Below are 22,079 nucleotides of genomic sequence, written 5' to 3' on the forward strand. Positions count from 1 at the left end.
TCTGCGATGACCCATATTCGAACACTCGAGTAATTTCTAAAACAAACATCTCACTAAGTTTCGTGATAATTTAGACAAAAATTTGACCTCTAGAGTGTATACGAACTAATTAACCGCCTCCGTGGTCGAGGGGTTAGAGTCGATGACTTCTAATCCAGTTACCTCTCTGGGGTGGGTTCGATCCCCGGGAGTTAGTCTAGTACTGGTGTAACTCTCCAGGAACGATGGTTAGGGAACTACCCGCCTTTATGACTGAAATACTGTTGAAAAAAACGCGTAAAATAAAACAAACAAACAAACGAACTAATTGTGGACGACAGACGACGGAAGACGGACATGCATTGAGCCTAAAGCTGAGCCTTGGCTAGCTCAGGTGAGCTAAATAATGATGTGATTTCAATTAGAAAAGAATCGTGATATAGAAATGAATGACAAATACTAACTATTTCGTGGGAAAGACTTACCAGCTCATTGGAACGAGAAAGTTATGTCGTGCAAATGACCTGATATTTCGTTCTTATGACAAAGCCATCTAGTTCCCACAACAAAGCTATATAGTTCCCACGACATAGCTAACTCGTTCCCACGACAAACCTACCTATCATAGCTAACCGATCCCACGAGTAAGTCAGCCGATCAACTGTCTTGTTCAAACTATAGTCTGTCCCATCAAATTTGAATATTCCATTTTTTATTTAATACAATGGTAAAATCATTTAAATTAATGTCATGTTAACCCTGACGTCAATAACTCTAGGCATGGGACAGACTATAGTGTTCAATCATTAAATTTAAATGATATTATTTGATTAGTCCGGTATCTCAACCTTTTTGACTTTGAATATTTAAAACTAGAGTTTTTCGGTTTATGCCCAAATTTTATTGTCAAGTTGAGACTGCTCAACAAAACCATCTCGCCCCGGGTTAACTACATGTATATATTTCAAAAGATCGACTGTTATAATGGTGATTGACCAACAGTTGCTATTACAAAATGTTAGGGATGAGACAAAAATCTGCCTTAAGTATAAAATGACTGCCCCGCTCTTTTTATAAATTGACTCCCTGGAGTAAACATCTCATGGGAACCAGGTAAAAATGGCAGTACATTCAGTGTTTGTTTGCTTTTTTTTGTTGTTGTTTTTTCTTCAAGTTGTTCCTGTCACCTCTATGCCACCGTACCTAAAAGATTGCATAATAATCGATCTTGAATTAATCAGTCGAAATAACAAAATTACCAATAACAATTCTTAAGAAGATGTATTATAAAAAGACGAATGACAACCATGTTCTTTCATATAACATAACAACTACAAAGCATCAACGGACACTCAAGAAAATAAAGTTAAATGGACTGAATTACTTTAGTAACAATACAATACTCAGTTTATACAGAATTTATTTTAGCTCGATTGTTAAGGAAGCTATAAGTTTCTAAATACATTCTCGATTCTATTCCTGGAATCCACCAGTACTTAGCAATGAGTATAAAGTTTCTTGCTCAATGTAACAACGCCAAGCTACGAATGAAGTTTGAAGCGATGTGGCCAACAATCCTTACACGCTAACAACTCCTCCACGCCAACACTGATAGTTACTGCTAAAAAATTAATGAAGGATCATCTAATATAAATTCGTCAAATTGCACGTGTATAAATAATCAGAATTATTCTAATCGCTAAATTTGGGATTCCAAAATATATACATATATATACTATTAGGTAAAATTTCTAATTTGCCGTATTTTATTAAAAATGCTAATTCGAATTTGTGTAATATGCATGTAAGAAGCAACGGATAAAACAAAATATTTCCTCTTTTACGACTATGGGTCTGGTGTTTTGTTTGTTTGTTTTTTTAGCTCACCTGAGCTTGCTCTTGTTGTCTAGTGGCTACTGTTGTTATCCAAAAATCCTGGACATTGGTCTGCAAGTTTGTTTTTATGATTTCTAGGTCAAGTTCCAATATGGGTTACCTCGGTCAAAAACTAGGTCACACTGCCCAAATATGGATCAACCTTGTTAACACTCTAGTGGTCACAATTTTGACTCAATTGTCATCAAAGTTGGTCAGGATGCTTGCCTAAGTAATTGCTTTGATGAGTTCGATTGGTCAGGTTAGCGATCTAGGGCCATCTTGGCCCTCTTGTTCTTGTTTCTGTTCGTTTGTTTTTTCGTTAAAGAAAAATACATAACGAAATATGAAGCTACATTTTTATTAAGCAATATTTTAGGATGTACGCAAAGAAAATAAACTAACAAAATAATAATTTACAAAAAAAAAACAGTTTGCGTTCAGGAACAAAGTATTACAACATTTGTTATCTTACAAATTTATTGTACCAGTTTCTTATTTCTTTGAAATGTGTTTTTATGTGCATTTTTATACAATGAAATCAATTTAGAACACTATGATGTATGTTTGTCTGAATTTATTCTTAATTTGGACTCAATACCTGAATAAATCGTACGTTTAGACTTTTTTTTCAAAAAGCTAATTGACTGTTTAGATTATTTATTAATAAAAAAATTACATGTAAAAGCAAATTATCAGAAAGTTAAACAAAACAATGACCAAAAAGCATAATAAACAATATTTCCTTTTAATCATTTCATATGTTGATTAAGCAAATTAAAATACATGTAAGTCAAGCTCGACGTATACCTTATATCACAACAACAAAAACCGAATAATCAATACAATTGCTATGATAATATTGACGCCAAGGCAAAGGCGTATCTAAGCGTAGTACAAAATTATCATAATCATTATATTGATATTTCCATTCCAAAATACATCCAAGAATTGCTTCAAAATTGTATGTACAAAATCAATATGTATTTTACAATTGCTCTTTCAAAACACTTACAACTATCGTACACAAAATAGCATTATTTACAATAATAAGTGAGGAAAAACAAATAGTTGTTTGAACTTAAGACATACAAACATACTGCAACAATGCTCTATTGCAGACGCATGCATTCCATGCAACAATATGAATGGCAGATATATATACAGCCAGGATTATTTCACAAAATGGATAAGCCGCACTATTTTTTTAAAAAGATTTAATGTAAGTGTTGTACAACAGTATCATTTAACCGAAAAGCACAACAAATAGGCAGTATCTATTATCTAAAAGATTTCTGTTGAAAACAATGTTAATTTTCACAAAATGAAAGGCATACAGTCGGACCAATTTTCTATTATATCCGTAAAAGCACATTCGTATGCTATTGTGGTGGTCGCCAGTCTAAATGCGTGAATATTCAAACTCGCCGCTCAAAGTTTGTGAAAATTAAACCATTTACAATCAAATCATTTTTTTAAAAAATACACAAATACATACTCATTACACGAACCAAATACCAAAGAGCACATAGTAAATGTCTCAACAACATAATGGCTATTATAACTGTATTTGATGCTATAAAAAAGTAAGCATAACACATGTAAGTGTATAATGAGCAATCCATCCCGCCACTTACACACTCCGTCAATCGACCCACCTGTCAAATTTAATAAAAGGGGTGACCTAAAATGGTACAATACTCATCAATCAACATTAATTATCTCAGAAAATGTCTTTTCCCATTACTTCTATGATAGCAAAATACGTCAAATCAAATTGTCGGGACAATATCATTTTGCAACCAAAGAAAAGCAAACAGAAAAATCTGCAAAATTTAAAACGTTACAGGCTCGGTTTGATTGCGCCTGTTCATGTTAAGCCATATTATGGAGTTAAAATATAGGTAACATAGAATTTCTTACTAATCGACAAAGATATAAAAGCTCTTAACGACATGTACAGATTTTGTAATCAGCCGCGGGATTCTTAATTTGCTTGATTGATCCTCTCCTCTTTTAACAGCACTCGTCACACTGGGCGGGATGGCTTTCCTCGAGCAGTCTCCTTCGATTGGACCTTTTCATATTTCTGGCCTATAATTTTGGCTCCTTCAACACTACAACTTGTCAGGTTCTTTTTACCAACTGATATTTGATAGTCTATGTGTAGTAAACTAACCACAGAATACCGCTTCTTTTTGTTAAAACAACAATTTAAATTTTGATAGAATTAACATGACACAAGTTCTTTGGCTTAGTTTAAATATGTAGTGTCATTATTTAAAATTTCAAAGTGTAATTAAATCATTACAATTTTTATATTCATGCTCTGATGGACATCTTTTTATGTTGTAACTCTATCGACTTCTTTTAGCTCATTCATTTTAATGTCAGATGCAGAGAAAGTGCATTTATCAAACCCAACTTTGGCTGAAGAATCATCCAGTCCCGTTTCTTTTACTACCGACTCAATACCGTCCTCGTTTGCTACTTCAATTGGCATTCCTTTTATATCTGATTTATTGAATGTGACACGACTAATTCCTATATTTTCGGATACATCATCTTGTTCAGTCTCCTTCGTTGGTGTTGTTATACTATCCCTTTTTGCTGCAATAACTTGTGGCCCTTTACCGACTGATACCTTCTCAGTGGAACGACCTGGCAATGGTTTTGTTCCCTTTCCTTTCTTTCCATGAGCGTTTTCCTCAGCCATACCAATATCGTTGTGAATGTTACCTCCAGTCCCTCTTTCTGCAGCAGTACTGTCAACAGATTCTTCTGTGGTGCCAGTTTTCTCGCCAATACTTTTAGCATCATTTCTTGTAGGAATATTGTCATGTGGATCCCTTCCATTTCCACTGACGTCAGACTGTCTGTTGTCATCATGTGAGCGTGATGAGTTGATGTTATTTATCATCAAATTTATAATGGTTGTATTTTCTAAAATGTTCAACGATTTGAATATTTGTTATAAAATAAAATCATGATTACATTTTCATCAGACCAATTTGTACAAAAAAGTTGGTTGAGAAGAAAAAGTCATCCTAATTATTTTTATTGCAACTAGAGTAATCTTTTTATCTTGCCACAGTACATGCTCAAAATATTTTGATATCAATGTAAGGTTTGTATTTTATTCATTTCCTAAAACATTGTGACGTTCATTGAATTAGCGTTACTTACAAAATTATCTGAATACCTTTGTATAAATTAGTGTCTTTTTCATCTATACACATTGAACTGTTCAAAATCTTAACATGCAAATTAATCTTCTAAAATATAAGCTATCTATTCAAGGAATTTACCTCCTCCCGGTTCTTGACCAGCTGAACGATTTTCTTCGCTAGTGTTTGGTTGTTTACTGTCTTTCTTTTCATCTAAAGGTGGTGCAGAAGGAGCAACAGGATCAGCGAGGGCAGCTGGAGTTTGATTTGACGGGTCATTATACTGATCATGCGTGACATTACTATTTACACTAATGTTCAATGTTTCATCGTCTGTTTTTATGCTTTGGTCTTGAACTGGTAACAAGGGTTCTTTATTTTCCCTGCTTTCGAATGAACTATCACTGTTTGTTCTTGACACTCGTTGTCCCTTTTCTTTTCTACGAGTTCTGCATAGCATTATTACGCAAATGATAATGCTGATGACCAACAAAACAACAACAATGCTGAGAATCAACGTTGCACGTTTGAAACCTTTAAATACAGTAAAGTATAATCATTTTCTTTACCATGTTATGTATGGAAGATATTCTTTGAAGACAATTTTAGATTTAAATGATTTTAACATTATTCATTTCCACATTTTGAGTTATTGGATCGTAATGGAAGGTCATGTTTAGGTTGATAGTATTAAGTATGACAATTAACCAAGTTATTGCCAAGTGTTAGATACCTGGTCCAATATTACATACAGGTATATAACAGATGATGTTGTATTAGAATAAAAATTAGTTTCATCATATATATGTCCATACTAAATTACTTAAAATTTGATCTTATTTTCATGAAGTATTTCATTAAGAATTTCCAAATCATACTTTTCTATTTTATTACATTATCTTTTTTCTTATGAAAAACTGCCCACTGTAGATCAATCCACTTTAAATATTTGTAAGTAGAAAACAAAAGTTAACAAAAAATGCCGAAATTAAGAAACTAAATAAGGAGATTGCAGATAAATAAATATATCGTAGCTTTCTCTTACCAATCCAAGATAGATCAGAACAGTAAGGAAGTGCCTTTTGATTCCAAGAGTCATTGCCTAAGCACACAATTGTATCATTTCCTTCTAATCTGTAATCAACGTCGCATCTATACACAATTGCAGATTCTGATGGAATTCGGCTACCATTGTAAGGTGGGAGCATAGCATTGCCGTGTGCTAAGTTCATCAACGTTGGTAGAACTATACAGGAATCTTCTGTAAAAATATAATACAAATATTACGCTTATTGATAAGTACATTAAACCACTTCCAAGGCATTCTTGACATACATTCGTTTAAATTAACCATTTATAGGAGAGAACGGTTGCTGTCTCTGTTTACATGTGATCGTTATAAAATGACAGCTTCAAAGATTTTAACTTAATACCAATACATTGTACCAATATTATTTTATGAATACATCTTTGTATAGAGAAGGAGTATAAATCATTTACCATTTTCTTTCATGGTTTTTGTGATCGCTCTTTCAACAGCCAAATCTGTAGAAAAATAAGTTTATCGATATTAATGAATGAATGTTAAATGTTTAACTAAGTCTCAATGACTAGAAACACAGTATATTTATTGCCGAAACAATAATCTTTACATGGAAAAAGTGTCACTTTTTATATGGTTGATTTAACATATCTTCTCAACATCTTTCATACAAACTATATTTTCTTTCTTCCATATGATTTGTAATAAGTTAACCACAATTTTGAGATTTGCTTACAATTGAAAAACATTATTGTTTTGTCAACAAGACTTAATTCTAGTATCAGACAAACCACAGATTATATTAATTTATATAACTGGATCATTTGTTTAATATTCTTACACTAAAGTTCTTCCTTCACTTATAGATTAAAATAAGATATTTTGATCTTACGTAAAGAAATAGAATAAACTGATAAAAATGGCATATTTGACCTTTATTTATCTAAAAGGTAATCTGATAAACTTAGGTGTTCAAAGTTTTCAAATACTAATACCAATATGATATATTCCTAATGTATTTTGTATTCCATGATTAAATTGTAAATAACATGTAAACATTTGAAAGAAAATGTATAATATATCATGTTTACATTGATAGTATTCTGATCTATTGATGTTTACCTTGTTTCAGTATCTAAAACTATCATTTTGTACCTTGGTGGTATTTTAAAAAAAAAACTATTATAATTTATATCGGCATTATTCTTGTCTTGGCATTATACTTATCTACTATTTTATACCTTGGTAGAAGTTCAATCTATCAAAACTTAGAAGTATTTTGTACATTTATATATGTATTAAGCACTTTTCTAATTTATTCTTTTTTCCCTGACAGTTTCTTCATTTGTTACTTTGAACTAGTCTAAACTTTTTCTACCTTGGCAGTATTGTGTACAGTTCCTTGGTTGACTTGCTGTGCCGCATTCCTCTTTGATATCCTCACAATTTCTACAATACTTAAAAGTCTCTGAGCAGAATTGAAGCTTATCACCACTGAAATGATATTGTGTTGTGTATGCATGATTATGGATAGAGTGACATTGACTGAATGGTATTCATATAACAATAGGGTCCAGAGGGACCTGGATCGCTCACCTGAGAAATAGGTCAAACGGTCAAAAAAGCTTAATCTGAACAATTTTTGTACACTGTAACCAATAAAACTTTTATGTAAAATTATTTCAAAATTAAAGCAGCGGCTGAGATGTTGTTTACATGTTGTTTTCTAATTTAAGCTCTGGCAGTCTCGTGCCAAATATCTAAGCTTGACCTCTTTTGGCCGCCTCCGTGGTCGAGGGGTTAGAGTCGATGACTTCTAATCCAGTTACCTCTCTGGCATGGGTTCGATCCCCGGGAGATGCTTTGGTAGTTTAGCGCGGAGGAAGGTAGTCTAGTACTGGTGTAACTCTCCAGGAACGATGGTTAGGAAACTACCCGCCTATATGACTGAAATACTGTTGGAAAAGGCGTAAAATGAAACAAACAAACAAACAAATTGACCTCTTTTGGATTTTCACAAGAAATTTTTTAAAGTTTTTACAACATACATAAAAGGAAAATCAATAACCCCTGGGGCCGGGCAAATTCTGACCCTAGGGCTTCTATTTGAACAATGTTGGCAGACATCTACTAGAAGATGTTTTATGCCAAATATCTAAGCTCTAGCTCTTTTGGATTTTCACAAGAGATTTTTTAAGTTTTTACTATATACATGAATATATATGGAAAATCAATGACATTATGGGGTTTTATTTGAACAAACTTGACATCCACTAGAAGATGTTTCATGCCAAATATCTACGCTTTAACTCTTTCGATATTTTACAAGAGGATTTTTGTAAAATAATATTTTGGTTGCCATGACAACCAGAGTTCTTTATTGAATCTATTCTTTGAACAACTTTGGTAGAGCTTCAAGCAAGGAACAACCCTACAAAGTTTCAACAAATTTGGCCAAGCGGTTTAGGAGGAGAAGTTGTTTAAAGAAATTGTTAACGTACGCACGGACGAACGGACGATGGACGACGGTCAATGGACCATCAGAAAAACACAGGTGAGCTAAAAAAAAAAGACATAGGTCAACAGTTGCTTTATAATTATGTAGCACAGAAACAGTTCATAGTACTTAAGTGTTTATTCGCGCCTTTTACACGAGTTGTTTTTAAATGACAAGTTATTGTAAAAGTTACAAAATGTAATTAAACGAAATTTATGTATTTTCATATTTTATAGCATTACAACATCAACTACAACACATAAATATAAATTAGTTGTTCTATTTCGGCTTACGCCAATATCAATAAAATCAACGGACGTGAGTAATAATAGTTTGCAACCTTAAAATTGCGAAATAATGTACTTATCTAATATGCGTGTTATTAACAGTCGTAATTATACAAATAATATAAGAGATAAGTACTTTTTGGATAGAGATATATTAAATAAAAAGCGGAAATAGGATAAGAAAAATAGTACTTAAAATATCATGCACACAGTATTATGTTCAACCTGTAACACTTATCAATCGGCTTTGTATTCATTCCTTCTGGATATTATGTTTCCATAAAAAATATACATAAATACATGGGCCGTACTTTTTTCAATGGTACTTTTGGGCATAAATGAAAAGTCATTGAAATTATGATCATTGAAATTTAAGTGTGAAGCATCATTTGTGGTAGATGGGGGATATGTAAAATTACATATATCAATTTGTTATGATGTTATGACACCGCTTGCTTAGTTGGCCCAACATATTACATATTGATTTTATATCAAAAGTGATAAGATAAATAACATTTTAAGTTTGGCAGTTTATATTGTAGCGTAACTGATTGTTTTGGAGGGAAGGAGTAATGTATCTGGTAAATGATGAACCAGTATAAATGCGTTAGCAATGGGAACACAAATTACCGAAGAGAATCCGTATTACGACTACATACTGAAAAATCGGATCTCACTAAATAATCATAAAGATTCTTTGCACGTATATATGCAACAACTTCTTTGTAATTACTGTGCCGAATGTTGTGCCAGAATGTTTAGAAGTTTTCAAAATATCCCAATATTTATAAATGATACCATCTATACTTGACAAAAACGGGTTGTTTTTTTATATATCATTTCACTAAAGTATGATTTTATTATTTTCTTTTAATGCTTTATTGCACTGATTTATTACTCAGTCATTGAGTCTAAAATAAAGGATTTAACTGGCATTTGAACTCACAAAATGAGAGTATTTGTAAAAGACAATGTCTTTTAAAGTCGTATATTTATGGTCCAAGACAATGGCAATATAAATTATATAATGATATAAATAAAGGATGTGGTGACGTGACCGAGTGGTGAACTCGTCATACTAGTAAACTAAGGACCGCAGACCAGACCATAGGAGTTCAAATCCTTCAGCGATAAGCTGTTGTTTCCGACAACAAGTAATATAACACTCATTGCTTAGAACTTGTTGGTTCCGGGAACGGATTCGATAGTATTTCAATAAGCGTATAGCTTTCAACACAATCGAAATTAAATAAATTCGAATAAACTAAACTTATACAAATTTTGCTGGTCATGTCACAAAAAAGATATCGGTGGTTTTCAAAAGACATAATAAGGAGAATAAATGGTAATAAAAACAAGAAGCAAGAAATATGTATGAATTAAGTTTAAAACATTTAACCTCCGCTTCATAAGTAAAGATAAAACTTCAAGGTGAGTTAAATAAAAAGCTTACTTAACTAAAAAAGCATTATATATGTTATGTTATTATATATGTTTGTTATACACATAAAATAAATAGAACACAAAGATACAGGTTGTCAGCACATTGTCGAATCGAATAGAATAACGTTACAATCGGAAAAATATAAGTATGCGTATTTACTAATATTTGGGAGCATATGACGCCAGTAATAGCTTTATATACTCACATGTTACACCAGTCTCCATGGCACATGTATTCTGCTCTCTGGACTTGCTCACTCACACAAATAAATACAAGTAGCATAAAAATTATCCCTGAAAATAAAATGGATACCAGTATAAGATTACGCCTGTACTATGTGTTTATTGTTATCATCAGAACAAATTTTCTTTAGAAAAAAAACTGCAGTTTTTCGTGTATTCGAGTTTCAATAAATATGAAATTTTCTATTGGCCTTCTCTGTCCTTAATGTAGATAAGACACCTAGAAAACACAATCATCTGGTTGTGCACTTTTTTAGAGCTTTTTCTATGCCCTCGAAAATTCGATTGACAGTAATATTTAGGAAAACAAAAAACACGTCTAATTATGAGGAAAAAGGTCTTATTTGGATAGAAACCGAATTTAAATATCATGGTTAAATATTAAATTCAGTACTGTACATATCTTATTACTTAGTATACAATGCAAAGTCTCATTTTGATTGCGAATACTTCTATAGTCAATTAACCAGTTCCGATACAGGACCATTTCCGGTTTCTTTAATGCCGTTTTCATTGAAATATTTCCTGTATTTCTGACAATTGAATTTTTTGCTGATAATATTACACAATGTGTGTCTAACCGTGTGTTGGCAGCTCATTTTCTTATAAATTGCCAGTTATTCTTGGGGGGGGGGGGGGGGGGACATTGCATGGGTCGGAACAGGTCCTGTGCCGAAACTGAACCACTGATAGTACATTTCTTAAACTCTCAATACAGTTATTTCTCTTTCTTTCTTTTTTTTTTGGGGGGGGGGATTTGTTTACTCATATAGTTCCTTAATATCTAATATTAAACCCTGCAACAGTGTTAAAATGGCTCTTGGTCATGTGTGCATGTATGTGATTAAAAAACAATAGTAACAGTCAACCGCTTATTACAAAAATATATGTCTCAAAGAAATAACGTTGCACCGGGAAGTGTGACCTTGATAGTGACATTTTTCTAAACCAAAAGTAAGTAATTTTTACAATGTAAGCACCCCTTTAGACAGCGTGAAGAAAATTAATTATATTCAGAGTTCTCTGCTAACGTTGCATTTCACGGACATTACTTGCATTACACTTCTGATGATTACAATAAACACATAGTACATTTTTATCCGAATTACTTCTTACTTCTAATTTCATATGAGTCGTTAATAGTCTTATCAGTGCTTATTCAATAAATTAAAACATTGAAAGTGAGTTGACAGTTGTCAAATTTACCAACAAAGCTAAGTGAAAAGTTGGACATGATTATATTGTCATGTTTACAAATTACGCAATATTATATAATAATTAATCACATTGTCAAACCAACAAAACACGTAAAGCAAAAGAAAAAATAGCTACCAGTCTCAATTTTTTTCTAAGTAGGTAAATTTGAAATGAAAAATAAACATATGTTAGTTAAATTTCTTACCTTCCATTTTATACAATCACGTCGAATATATTTTACGTTTGCATTTGCACTTACATGTATCCATAAATAGCAATTGGTATCCCAATATGTACATGTATATAAACGTTTATATGATATGTCGAAATGTCCGCCTTATTTTCAAGCGGCGAATCATATCTAATAATAATGAAAACTTGTATACCATTTGAGTTGTTAAAACATATGATCTAGTTTTCATTTTTTAAATTAAACTCGAAACGATTTACAAACAAGTAAATATTCTGACGAATTATAATGATCAAATTGTGTGACAGCTTGACTCGTACATGTATTACTATAACTATTTTAGGTATTAACGTAATATCTTTTCGATCTTGATTATTTTGAAATGCATTTATGTAATGCATGGTCTGTGTGTACACCTCCTACTTTTGTTTTGTTTATTTTTGTTTTTAATTTGCTGTCAAGAATGGATTTGACTAATATTCAATATTTTGTTGTTTTTATGTCTCTCTGAATGCATAGAATTTATAAACATGTACATTACTTTACATTATATACCGCAATATACAGTTATAAAAAAGTAGGATATACACATCTAGCCTTAATTTCAGGTTAATCAAAACAGTGTTTCTCTTGCTACCAGGATAATGTTTATTTTGAGAAAATACATAAAATTTACAGAAAATAAGTTGGCCTCTCAGTTTTATTTATTATAAAATTAATGTCCATTTAAAACGTTATAAGAGTGACGTCCCTTTTATGTTGTATTTGGCATCGTTACTAAGCGAAGTTATTATCGTCATTATCTTTTTTCTCTAAAATGATTATCATAGTTTTGTTATTAAATAATTTCGACATAAATCGAAAAAAGAATCGCTTCATTCTTTTTCCCTGCTATTTTCCTGTGCACAGTATACATGTAATACACCCCCATATGAAGGGTATTGCTTGGTGAGCAATTATTACATCTACAACAAATATATTAAGAAGTAGAGCCATTGAGTTTTCCCTACAGTTGTGTTGCCTTTCTTGTAATGAATATTTATATGGAGCAAGATAGTATTATTTGGTTTTGGTTGCTACGGTTTTTCATTTAAATTGATATCTTGTTTTATATCAGTGTAATTTGATATAGTTTCATTTAATATCATCTTATTTTCATTAAGAATCGACATACTTTGGTTGAATACCAGCACAATTATGAATCTGTTTCCATTAGCATATTTAATTAAATATCAGCAAAATTTATTTTAATATTACTAGCACAAGTTGGTTTAATATCAGCATATAAGAACAACTTGTGTGATAAATTAGCACAATTTGGTTTAATATTATTACACTTTGGTTTAATCTGGTTGCACATCAGCACAATTTGGTTTGCTTTAATATCAGCACAACTTAGTTGAATACCTGTGTGTTTTTGTTAAGTAATATCATTTTTTTCTTTGATATCCCCACATTTTTGGTTAATTTTACCACAATTTGTTTTGATATAAACACATTTTGACTTCATATCTAACCAAAGCTTTTCAAATTAAGTAATACCACTTTCTGAGCGATGTTAAAAAGACACCCAAGCCAATTGTATCAAAACATATTAATGTAGATTAGAAAAATATGCATTTCAACATTTCGCAAAGTGAGTCATTCAATTGTGCGTTATCTTTTTATGTATAAAAGGAATTAGTGTATTTAAAGGGATAGGTAGATACACATACATCCTATAACTATATATAAATATGGAAATCCGCGAACATTTTATTTATAGATCCTCATAAAAACAACATTCGAATTTACCTTCGTCAAATAAAATAATATTAACATTAAAAAACAACAAAAATTTTATTGTTCAAAGGAGAAAAAGATATAATTCTTTTGAATGGTTTATTATAGTGAGAAAAAAGGAAGTTCTTTATTTGTTGTTGTTGTTGTTGTGTTGTTGTTGTTTTAATTGTTGTTGTTGTTGTTGTAAGTCTGTTTTTGTCTGTTTTTAGGCGTAAGTTATACACAAGTAAAAATGCACCACATGTTTGTTTTATGTTTGGTACACCATATGTTTTCCATATGTAAAACATGATGTGTTTCATATGTTTTGAAAAACATGTGTTTAAGAACATATGTTTTTCATATGTAAGATTAACATATGCTAAACAGGACCATATAATTACATGTGTCAATAACATGTGTCAACAAACATATGTTAAACTCATGGTTATCACATGTTTTTCATATGAATAAGTTTTCATATGCTAAATATATGTGAACTTTCATGTGTATTTCATATGATAATTTTATGTATCATATATTCTGCAAGCTTTACACCTTAAACAGTCTTAATTAGATTCTACATGATTGAACATAACTTCTTAAATGATTCTTAGTTCATGCATCTATGTGTAACTTGTTTAAGCCTGTCCTTGTTGATCTTGTTTATCATATTGTAACTGTAGTAAATCTATGGGGAAAAAAGTTGCCTTCACTTCCAATACTTCTCATCCAGTAAAAAAAAAAATTACTTTTTTGCAAAAAAGAAATGAAAATAAATAAATGATAAATATCTTTTCAAAGGGCCAGCTGATCATTTTTTAAATTGAAGAAAGAATTATGGGAGAATCGTCAGGGTGATGAAATTGTTAGGGTGGGGGGAATAATCTGCCACTCATTTTTAGTCATGATTTTTTTCTTCTGTTGTAAATGTTAGTATTGATTTAGGGAAATTTTAACAATCAAGAACCCAAGACGATGCGACCCGTGGGGTGTGACCGTGGGTTCTTAATTGTTTAAATGTTTACTAAATAAAAACTAACTAATTTAGTGTGTTCCCTCAAGTGCCGATAATTGAAATGAAAATAAAATGGTGTACATAAATAATGAAGTGAACATCAATATTCGTTGTATTATTGAAATAAAAACAATATTACAGAACAACATAGATTAAGTTTACATAAAAGATTCAAGATTCTTTATTAAGTAACGTAAACGCGTTATGTTTCTTGTTACATGATACAATTAACATCATATACATATTACACATGACAAATACAAAAAAATACATGGATGGTTGAACTCACTGAAAACAAGTTCGCATAATGAGCATTATTTACAAGAAGATGAACTACGTACAATTTCATAAATATGTGTGCGAATAAACATATGATGATAATCTAACACAGACATTTTTACAATACATTTACACTACAATATCAGATATTTATTTTACAAAACCAAATGTAACGTGAAAATAGATATATAAAATAGATACACATGTTAATGATTACAGGAAACTGCCATACATATGTCTAAGAATATTTGTTTAAAATGTTTTGTCTTATTATAAATGCTTCTCGTATAAACTGGCATAGTTTAATTACTACAGAGTAGTTTACAGATTGCCTAAGTTCTACAAATTTAGCAACACTTGGTTTGTAAAAATAGAATTTGTTAATATAACGTTTTCGGATTTGATTAGATATGTTGAACAAATAATAAATAATTTCACATTCAGCGTTATTTTCTTCATAGTATAAGCATCTAACATATTAAACAAAATCCTTTATTTAAACGTTCTAAAACTTATGATTTCCCTTTCTAAAGGAGGTTTTAAAATGTATTTGTTTCTGTTTTACATTTATTTTGCATTAATAATCATTCGATCTATGATTGCAAAGCCAGTCTATAAATATAAAAAAAATTATTATCTTAGCTGCACGTCATTGTCCCGGTCATTTAATTTAATCTAATTAAGGACAAACCAAATATAACATATATTTTCTAAAGGACACACTCAAAGAAGTCTTTTATTGAAAACAGTAGTGTTGTTTTGAATACAAACTTGAAAATGTACAGTATTCATTCAATAGAAGGTCTACTCAAGATACAATAGCATTACTGGAGCTGATGTTTCATTATGCCCATTAAAATGTTATATATACATATATTTGTATTAAGAATTCAAGTCTCAAAGCAAATGTTATTTAATATCACACGAAATTCATAACTCATTCCCCCTTAATTCGCCTCTTGGATGGTTTCCAAAAGTACTTAAGTTTACTACGTTTCCAAATAGCCTACAAGATGATGCAATATTTCGTGTTTGTTTAAGTACAACACAAGTTTGTTATAAAATTTAATTTTAAGAATAATTTTATGTGTGTTAAAAATACCTCATATGATACTTAAAAAGAGAATGATTATATCAGTTTGTAATAATACCCTATCCGTTTGTAATAATACCCTATATTACTTACAGCTAAAGACACGGATATAGTCAAAATGTACTATTGTCCACTTATATGACACAGTCATAAAATACATTTACCGGCTGATTTGTCTAAAAACAAAAGAAATATCTTCTTTTCTCTGCTATCTTACTTATTCTTTTCCTCTCTTTTTCAGAAAGTTGATTAGTTTACAAAACATATTTCTTAAACCTTCTTCTAACCAAGAACGAACTCATATGTTTTGTATATAACATAAAATTCATTCTTATTAAACAATTACTCATTGTACTTTCAAGCATATCCATGTACATACATATACACACTGCCAATATATAGCAAAAAGCTAGGATAAGGCCTATATAAGCATCAGCTTTCGGTTCTGATCCTTTTTCATTCATTTCATGTGCTGTAAAGTTCTATTTGTAAATTGTAAATGTGTATACTTGTTTGAAATAAACTATGTTTAAACTAACTAAACTAAAAACTATACAAAAGAAAATATTTTAAGTCGAGAAACTCGTGCATTTAAGATTTAACATTAGATAATAATTCATGGATACCTATATCCCGTATCGCAGGCATGTTAAAATAATGCAGATAACACTGAATTGTGCAATTTAAATTTATGGGTTGGGAGAAATGACCACTTTGAATAGGAATAGGATCGGTATATATTTTAAAGTACATATTCATCAAATAAAAATAAATGAATCAGCGCATACGACTGCTAGGACACTAGAAAATTATGTTCTAGCTCTCATAACATATATTTCCGTGATATTTTTTGCTTTGAGAAAACCAACCTGACTGCCGTTCTTTAGTAGAAGTTTGTGTTTCGCCGATATTTAAGCTTTATAGTTTGCTTTTTGGTATGCATGTACTCACATTTGCCGAACTACCGATATATAGCTTCATTATAATACTAGTTTTCGCCATATATTTCCACAATTCTGTGTTTTTTTGTGTTGTTTTTTTTGTGTTTTTTTTTGTTTTTGTTTTTTGTTGTTTTTTTTTTTTTTTTTTTTTTTTGCACAATCCTGCGTTAGCTTTACAATTCTGCATTATGGGATATAAACGATCTTATCAAACATATGAAGAAGGAAAGTATACACCAAAAGAAAATTCGTCCGAACATGAATGAAATTCTTGCATAAGACATGTTCATGTACTGTATTCAATTGTTACCATATCAAATGTCATGTGTCCTACTTACAAAATATCAGTATCAAATTACTTGTATTTTATCAATGAAATTAGTCATTGGAAAACCACTGTTGACTGACTGTACGTACGAATGGCGTAAATACTTACATAAACAAACAAATATCTGTTTTGATTTAATGTCTGTCAAGTGGGACAAAAGAAAATCATCATTATGAATTACATGTACAGAGTTTCTTCAAATATTGATATTTATTGATGTATGAATTTAGGGATTTATTCTGTTTAACTATTATAATTATAGGTTTACTAAACTTATAAAGCGCCCTTTTCCTTTTTCACACGTGTGTGCGTGCGTATGTGTGTGTCTTAAAATATTTATAAAGTACTAACAAACTTGAATCTAATGTAATGTATTCGTAGCAGTTATTGACGTGTCGTCAAAACCAGTAGAATATAAAACAATTCACTTACACTGCATTTTAACTTTAAATGAAAACGTTCTTAACATATACCGGTAACAGAACCTTGTTGTTTGATGGTGTCCTTGATCGTCTGTGTTTAAGTTACCATTAGCTAAAGTAAGTTTATGAGCAATGTCTTGTTCATTGTTGGCATTTTGCTGAATTAATCCACTAAGTGGACGGCTAGCGGCAAATGAGTCATCGTTCATAATGGCAGTCCTATATGTTCCATGTTCTTTCGACACAGTCGACGCTTCAGTATCAGGTGATGCTAATTCAGGTTGGGACTGTTGACATGTTGCTGATTCCTCTACGGGCGACTTTAAGTCGTCCATCCTCTTATCAGCAGTTTGTCCGTCAGCTGTACTGGGCGCTGTATTGTTGGTAGACTTTGAAAATGAAGGATCTGTTGCACTGCCGACAATAACATTGTTATTGGTTGTATTGTTGCAAGTTATGTGTATACTTAAGTGCATGTCTAAAAGAATATATATGTTATAAAGAATATATTGTAATAAAATAAAAATAAGAAATCGTATTGTAAATGTGATAGCTTTATATCAGGTGAAAATTCAAAGCCTAACATTTCCTTTATATTACCGTACATGATTTCGAAATTAAAACGGTCAAATATTTCACAATGATTACAACTTAACATCAATCACATGATTTAATTTGCGCAGTATTGTCATATTCTTATAAGAAATGGGAACTTGTGTATATAATTTCAGTTTACTTTATATAGAATTCTTAATTTCAACGTACAGAATCTTTAAATTTCAACTTACTGTTTCCAGCATCTGGGTTTCTTCCAATGTGCACATATGATTTACTAGACTGACAGTCATTTTCTCTGTCTATTTCTCTTATTACAGCAGCATCTTGGAGTTTTTTCTGAACTTCTGAAGTAATGTCTGGTTGATCGCCATATAAAATTATTCATAGGAGACTGACTTTCACTCTCTTTAGACACTGATTCCCTTTGTAGCTTTTGATCATGCAAAGATATGTCCTTGTTCGGACATGCATATCCACTTTGACTGTAGGGGTTAGATATTTGTTTTTCAACTGGATCAATTAAAAGGCGAGTTTCTTTCTTATTCCCATTTTCTTTAGAACTGTCATGAACGGTCTTTTTCGTTTGGTTTTGTCTTTGGTTAATTCGATATTTGTAAACTTTGCAGATAACAAGGCAAACAATTAACACGAGTAGTAGAACTCCTTCTGTTATAGCCACAATCAACGAAACTAAAAATAAAGAAAAAACGTATATCCTAACTGAATATAAGAGATTACTTATATCATGCAATAGTTGAATCTGTAGAGAATTTTTTTAATACATTTTTTATAAATATACGAGTATATCATACATAATGAAGGAATTGTGATTTTTATATTAAATTAGAAAATGCCATCGTACCATTTGTTTCTTCATCCTTTTTTCAAAGTGATAAATGAGCATTGATGCTTGTCAAGATTCCTGTCTTTGACCATCTTAAATTGCCAGAACCTAGTAAGGTGTAACCTCTGTCACAAGTAGCTTGTAACTCGTCTGATTCTAATTTGTTTGTCACCATTGTTCTGTCCCATCTTCCGTTCTTTCTGGGAGGAATTTCTGGATATTCTTCCAAAAATATATGCATATACTGGACCGATTCTCTGGTATCCGTGATTGCACAGAACTGTGACTACATCTCCTGGCTGGTGCGGAATTGTTAGAGACCCATTATGTTTTCCGTTGCCAACTTCTGGCAGCACGGGACATGTTATTTCTGAAAATTAAGAATATAAACTGTTATGATTTGTATACAAATATGTTCATTAAAGTATTTAAATTGCCGACTATACATTTATCATGATAACATAAAATTAGATTTTTTTTGTTTAAATTTCGATTAAAATTAGATTTTTTTGTTTTAATTTCGCTTTTAAAAGCTTCTAAACAGCTTCATAAATATATAAACTATATAGTGAAAATGTTTTCATTTATAAATCCCAATAACATGTACTTGCTATTACTACTAAACTTATTATGAAATATCCGTCTTGTTTATCTAGCTATGATGCAGATTTCATTATAATTATGAAATCTTTTATATCGTCATTCGAGTTGTAAAAATTTATCAAATTAGTTATTTTTTATTTTTCTATCTATTTATTTTTTATTTATTAACTATTTTTTGTAACTTCTGGTGAAGAATGAAACAATTAGCAAATTAGTGAACATGCTAGGGCAATACAATGATCAAATTAAATGCTTCATGTTGTGTGTGTGTGTGTGTGTGTGTGTGTGTGTGTTGTGTGTGTGTGTGGGTGGGTGGGTGCGTGCGTGCGTGCGTGCGTGTGTGTGTGTGTGTGTGATTAATTATTAAAAGTACAATTTATCGTCTGCTCCTTCCTTCCACGTTATTTTGAAATGCGTTTATGTAATGTATGTACACATGTTTTAAACCAATATTTCCATACACCCGACTATTGTTTTGTTAATTTTTTTATGCATTCGCTTTGGAAAATTGTGAAGTACATTATAAACAGTGATATATTCATATGCTCATCCTAGTTTTTCAAGTATGTCTAAGTTTATCAAAAACGGGTTTCACTTGTTACATTAATGATATTTGTAACATGTTTATAACATACACGTAGTCATAAGAATGACTATTTACATGTATTTTAAGTTTTATTCAATGTATATTTGTATTATATGTACATGTAATGGATGAGACTTAAATAAACTAATAATATAAATATAATATGTGAAAGTATATAGAGTATACAACAAAAAAGTTCGACTCCCATGAAAAAAAATCCGTCATGCAGTAGAAAAACAACTCATACCAGGAATAATATCACAATAATATTATATATATACATGTATATATAAATCTAATAATATACTAATCTTTGAAGATAGCGTGTGACCTAAATATATAGACAGATATTTCAAAATATTTCAAAATATATATTATATTATTTAAGATATATGTATGATATACAGGGGCGGATACAGAACATGGTTTCCTTGGGGGGATGGCATATGGGTGGACGAATTTGACAAACATAATTCAACAGGCGAAAATTGAAGATTGGGCCAGCATCTTGGTCTGTTGTTCATGTGACAAAAATTGTAATTGATGTGTTTTATAGCTCGTCTTTATGAGTGGCGATGCACTTTCCTTATAAATGAGTACACCAATGTTTTTGTAAATATTTAGTTGATATGGAATTAAGAAAAATATATATAAATAGGGTGGGCATGGGAGGGGTATCCCCTCCCATAGACCGAGAAAATTTTGAAATATGAGGTTGAAAATGGTGTTATTTTCCAGTTTATTGTACCTTTTGGATGGTTTTACAATAATGTATTTTGTATAGGTTATTGTTTGCAGGGTCTTTCAAAAAGAATTCCCCTAATGTAAAGTAGTGAGCATTTACAAAATAACAGCACACTTACCAATGTATGCACAACTGTTGATAAAAATAAATTCAAACACTTGATCAATTTATTCATCTGAGTAATAGACGATTTTCCAAAGTTACATTGTAAGTGATATTAAAATACCGCCTTCCTAATGTACCAAAAAAAAATATAAACACTAGTATTCAATAAGAATTTTTCCCATCAATGAATCCATTTTAGATACTAAAGAGGTCAGTACAATTTAAATTATATTTAAAAATATAACTGCCATAATAGGTTATTAATGGCAAATGACCAATTATGTCATCTTAATAAAAAATCTTAGTAAAACTACCGGTAGTGATTAAAACGCGATTCCTTTAATATTATCATTATAAAACTCGCCATCTTTTTAATTTACAAATAATAATTTTCAACTTCTTAATAATAGAACTTGGAAAAACAAAGATAGTAAAATATGGTGCACACTGTAACACATCTATTTGCCACTATCTGTGACTATTGATTTCATTAGACCTTTTGAACGTAATAAACCAATCAATTATGCAGTTTAAACATTGAAGTCATTCAAGCATGCTGATAGATAAAGATCTCTCCCAAGCCCCTAGGCAGGAGATTAACAACTGGATGACAGCAATTAATGTTTTGATAAGGGAGTATAGTCTGATTTTATTGACCTGTCAATAATGAATACATTATAGCACTCATTTAAATATTCGACCCCACTTCGGTTTTGTCCGTTTATATTACGAGAATTAATATGGAGTATATCACTAACGTTTGGAAAACTCCCACTAACTTAATGAAGGTTCTGGTAACATCCGCAATAGCACAGTCGGTTAAGTGATTGCCTAATGCATGAGAGGTCCGAAGTTCGATCCCTTCTTTTGACATTC

General features: G+C 31.1%; 1 protein-coding gene across 1 annotated transcript; it reads right to left on the reverse strand.

Annotated features, from left to right (window-relative positions):
- Positions 1-2,201: 2,201 nt before the first annotated feature.
- Positions 2,202-12,167, reverse strand: LOC132715584 (uncharacterized). The gene is made up of 7 exons (XM_060698602.1): positions 11,936-12,167; positions 10,497-10,584; positions 7,442-7,557; positions 6,522-6,566; positions 6,067-6,282; positions 5,163-5,555; positions 2,202-4,797 (listed from the first exon to the last, which is right to left on the reverse strand). Exons 1-7 carry the CDS (start codon positions 11,940-11,942, stop codon positions 4,199-4,201), a joined length of 1,464 nt encoding a protein of 487 aa, XP_060554585.1. The 5' UTR covers positions 11,943-12,167; the 3' UTR covers positions 2,202-4,198.
- Positions 12,168-22,079: the final 9,912 nt, after the last annotated feature.

Source organism: Ruditapes philippinarum, unplaced genomic scaffold (genome assembly GCF_026571515.1).
Source record: "Ruditapes philippinarum isolate M1 unplaced genomic scaffold, ASM2657151v2 ctg7423_1_1_1_1, whole genome shotgun sequence".
NCBI lineage: Eukaryota > Metazoa > Mollusca > Bivalvia > Venerida > Veneridae > Ruditapes > Ruditapes philippinarum.

Bases quoted from the DNA above. Each gene is read 5' to 3' on its own strand.
- LOC132715584 (XM_060698602.1), bottom strand. The intron at 6,283-6,521 runs GTAAATGATTTA...ATATTTTTACAG, and splicing joins AAAAACCATGAAAGAAAATG to AAGATTCCTGTATAGTTCTA. The intron at 4,798-5,162 runs GTAAATTCCTTG...TGAACATTTTAG, and splicing joins TGGTCAAGAACCGGGAGGAG to AAAATACAACCATTATAAAT.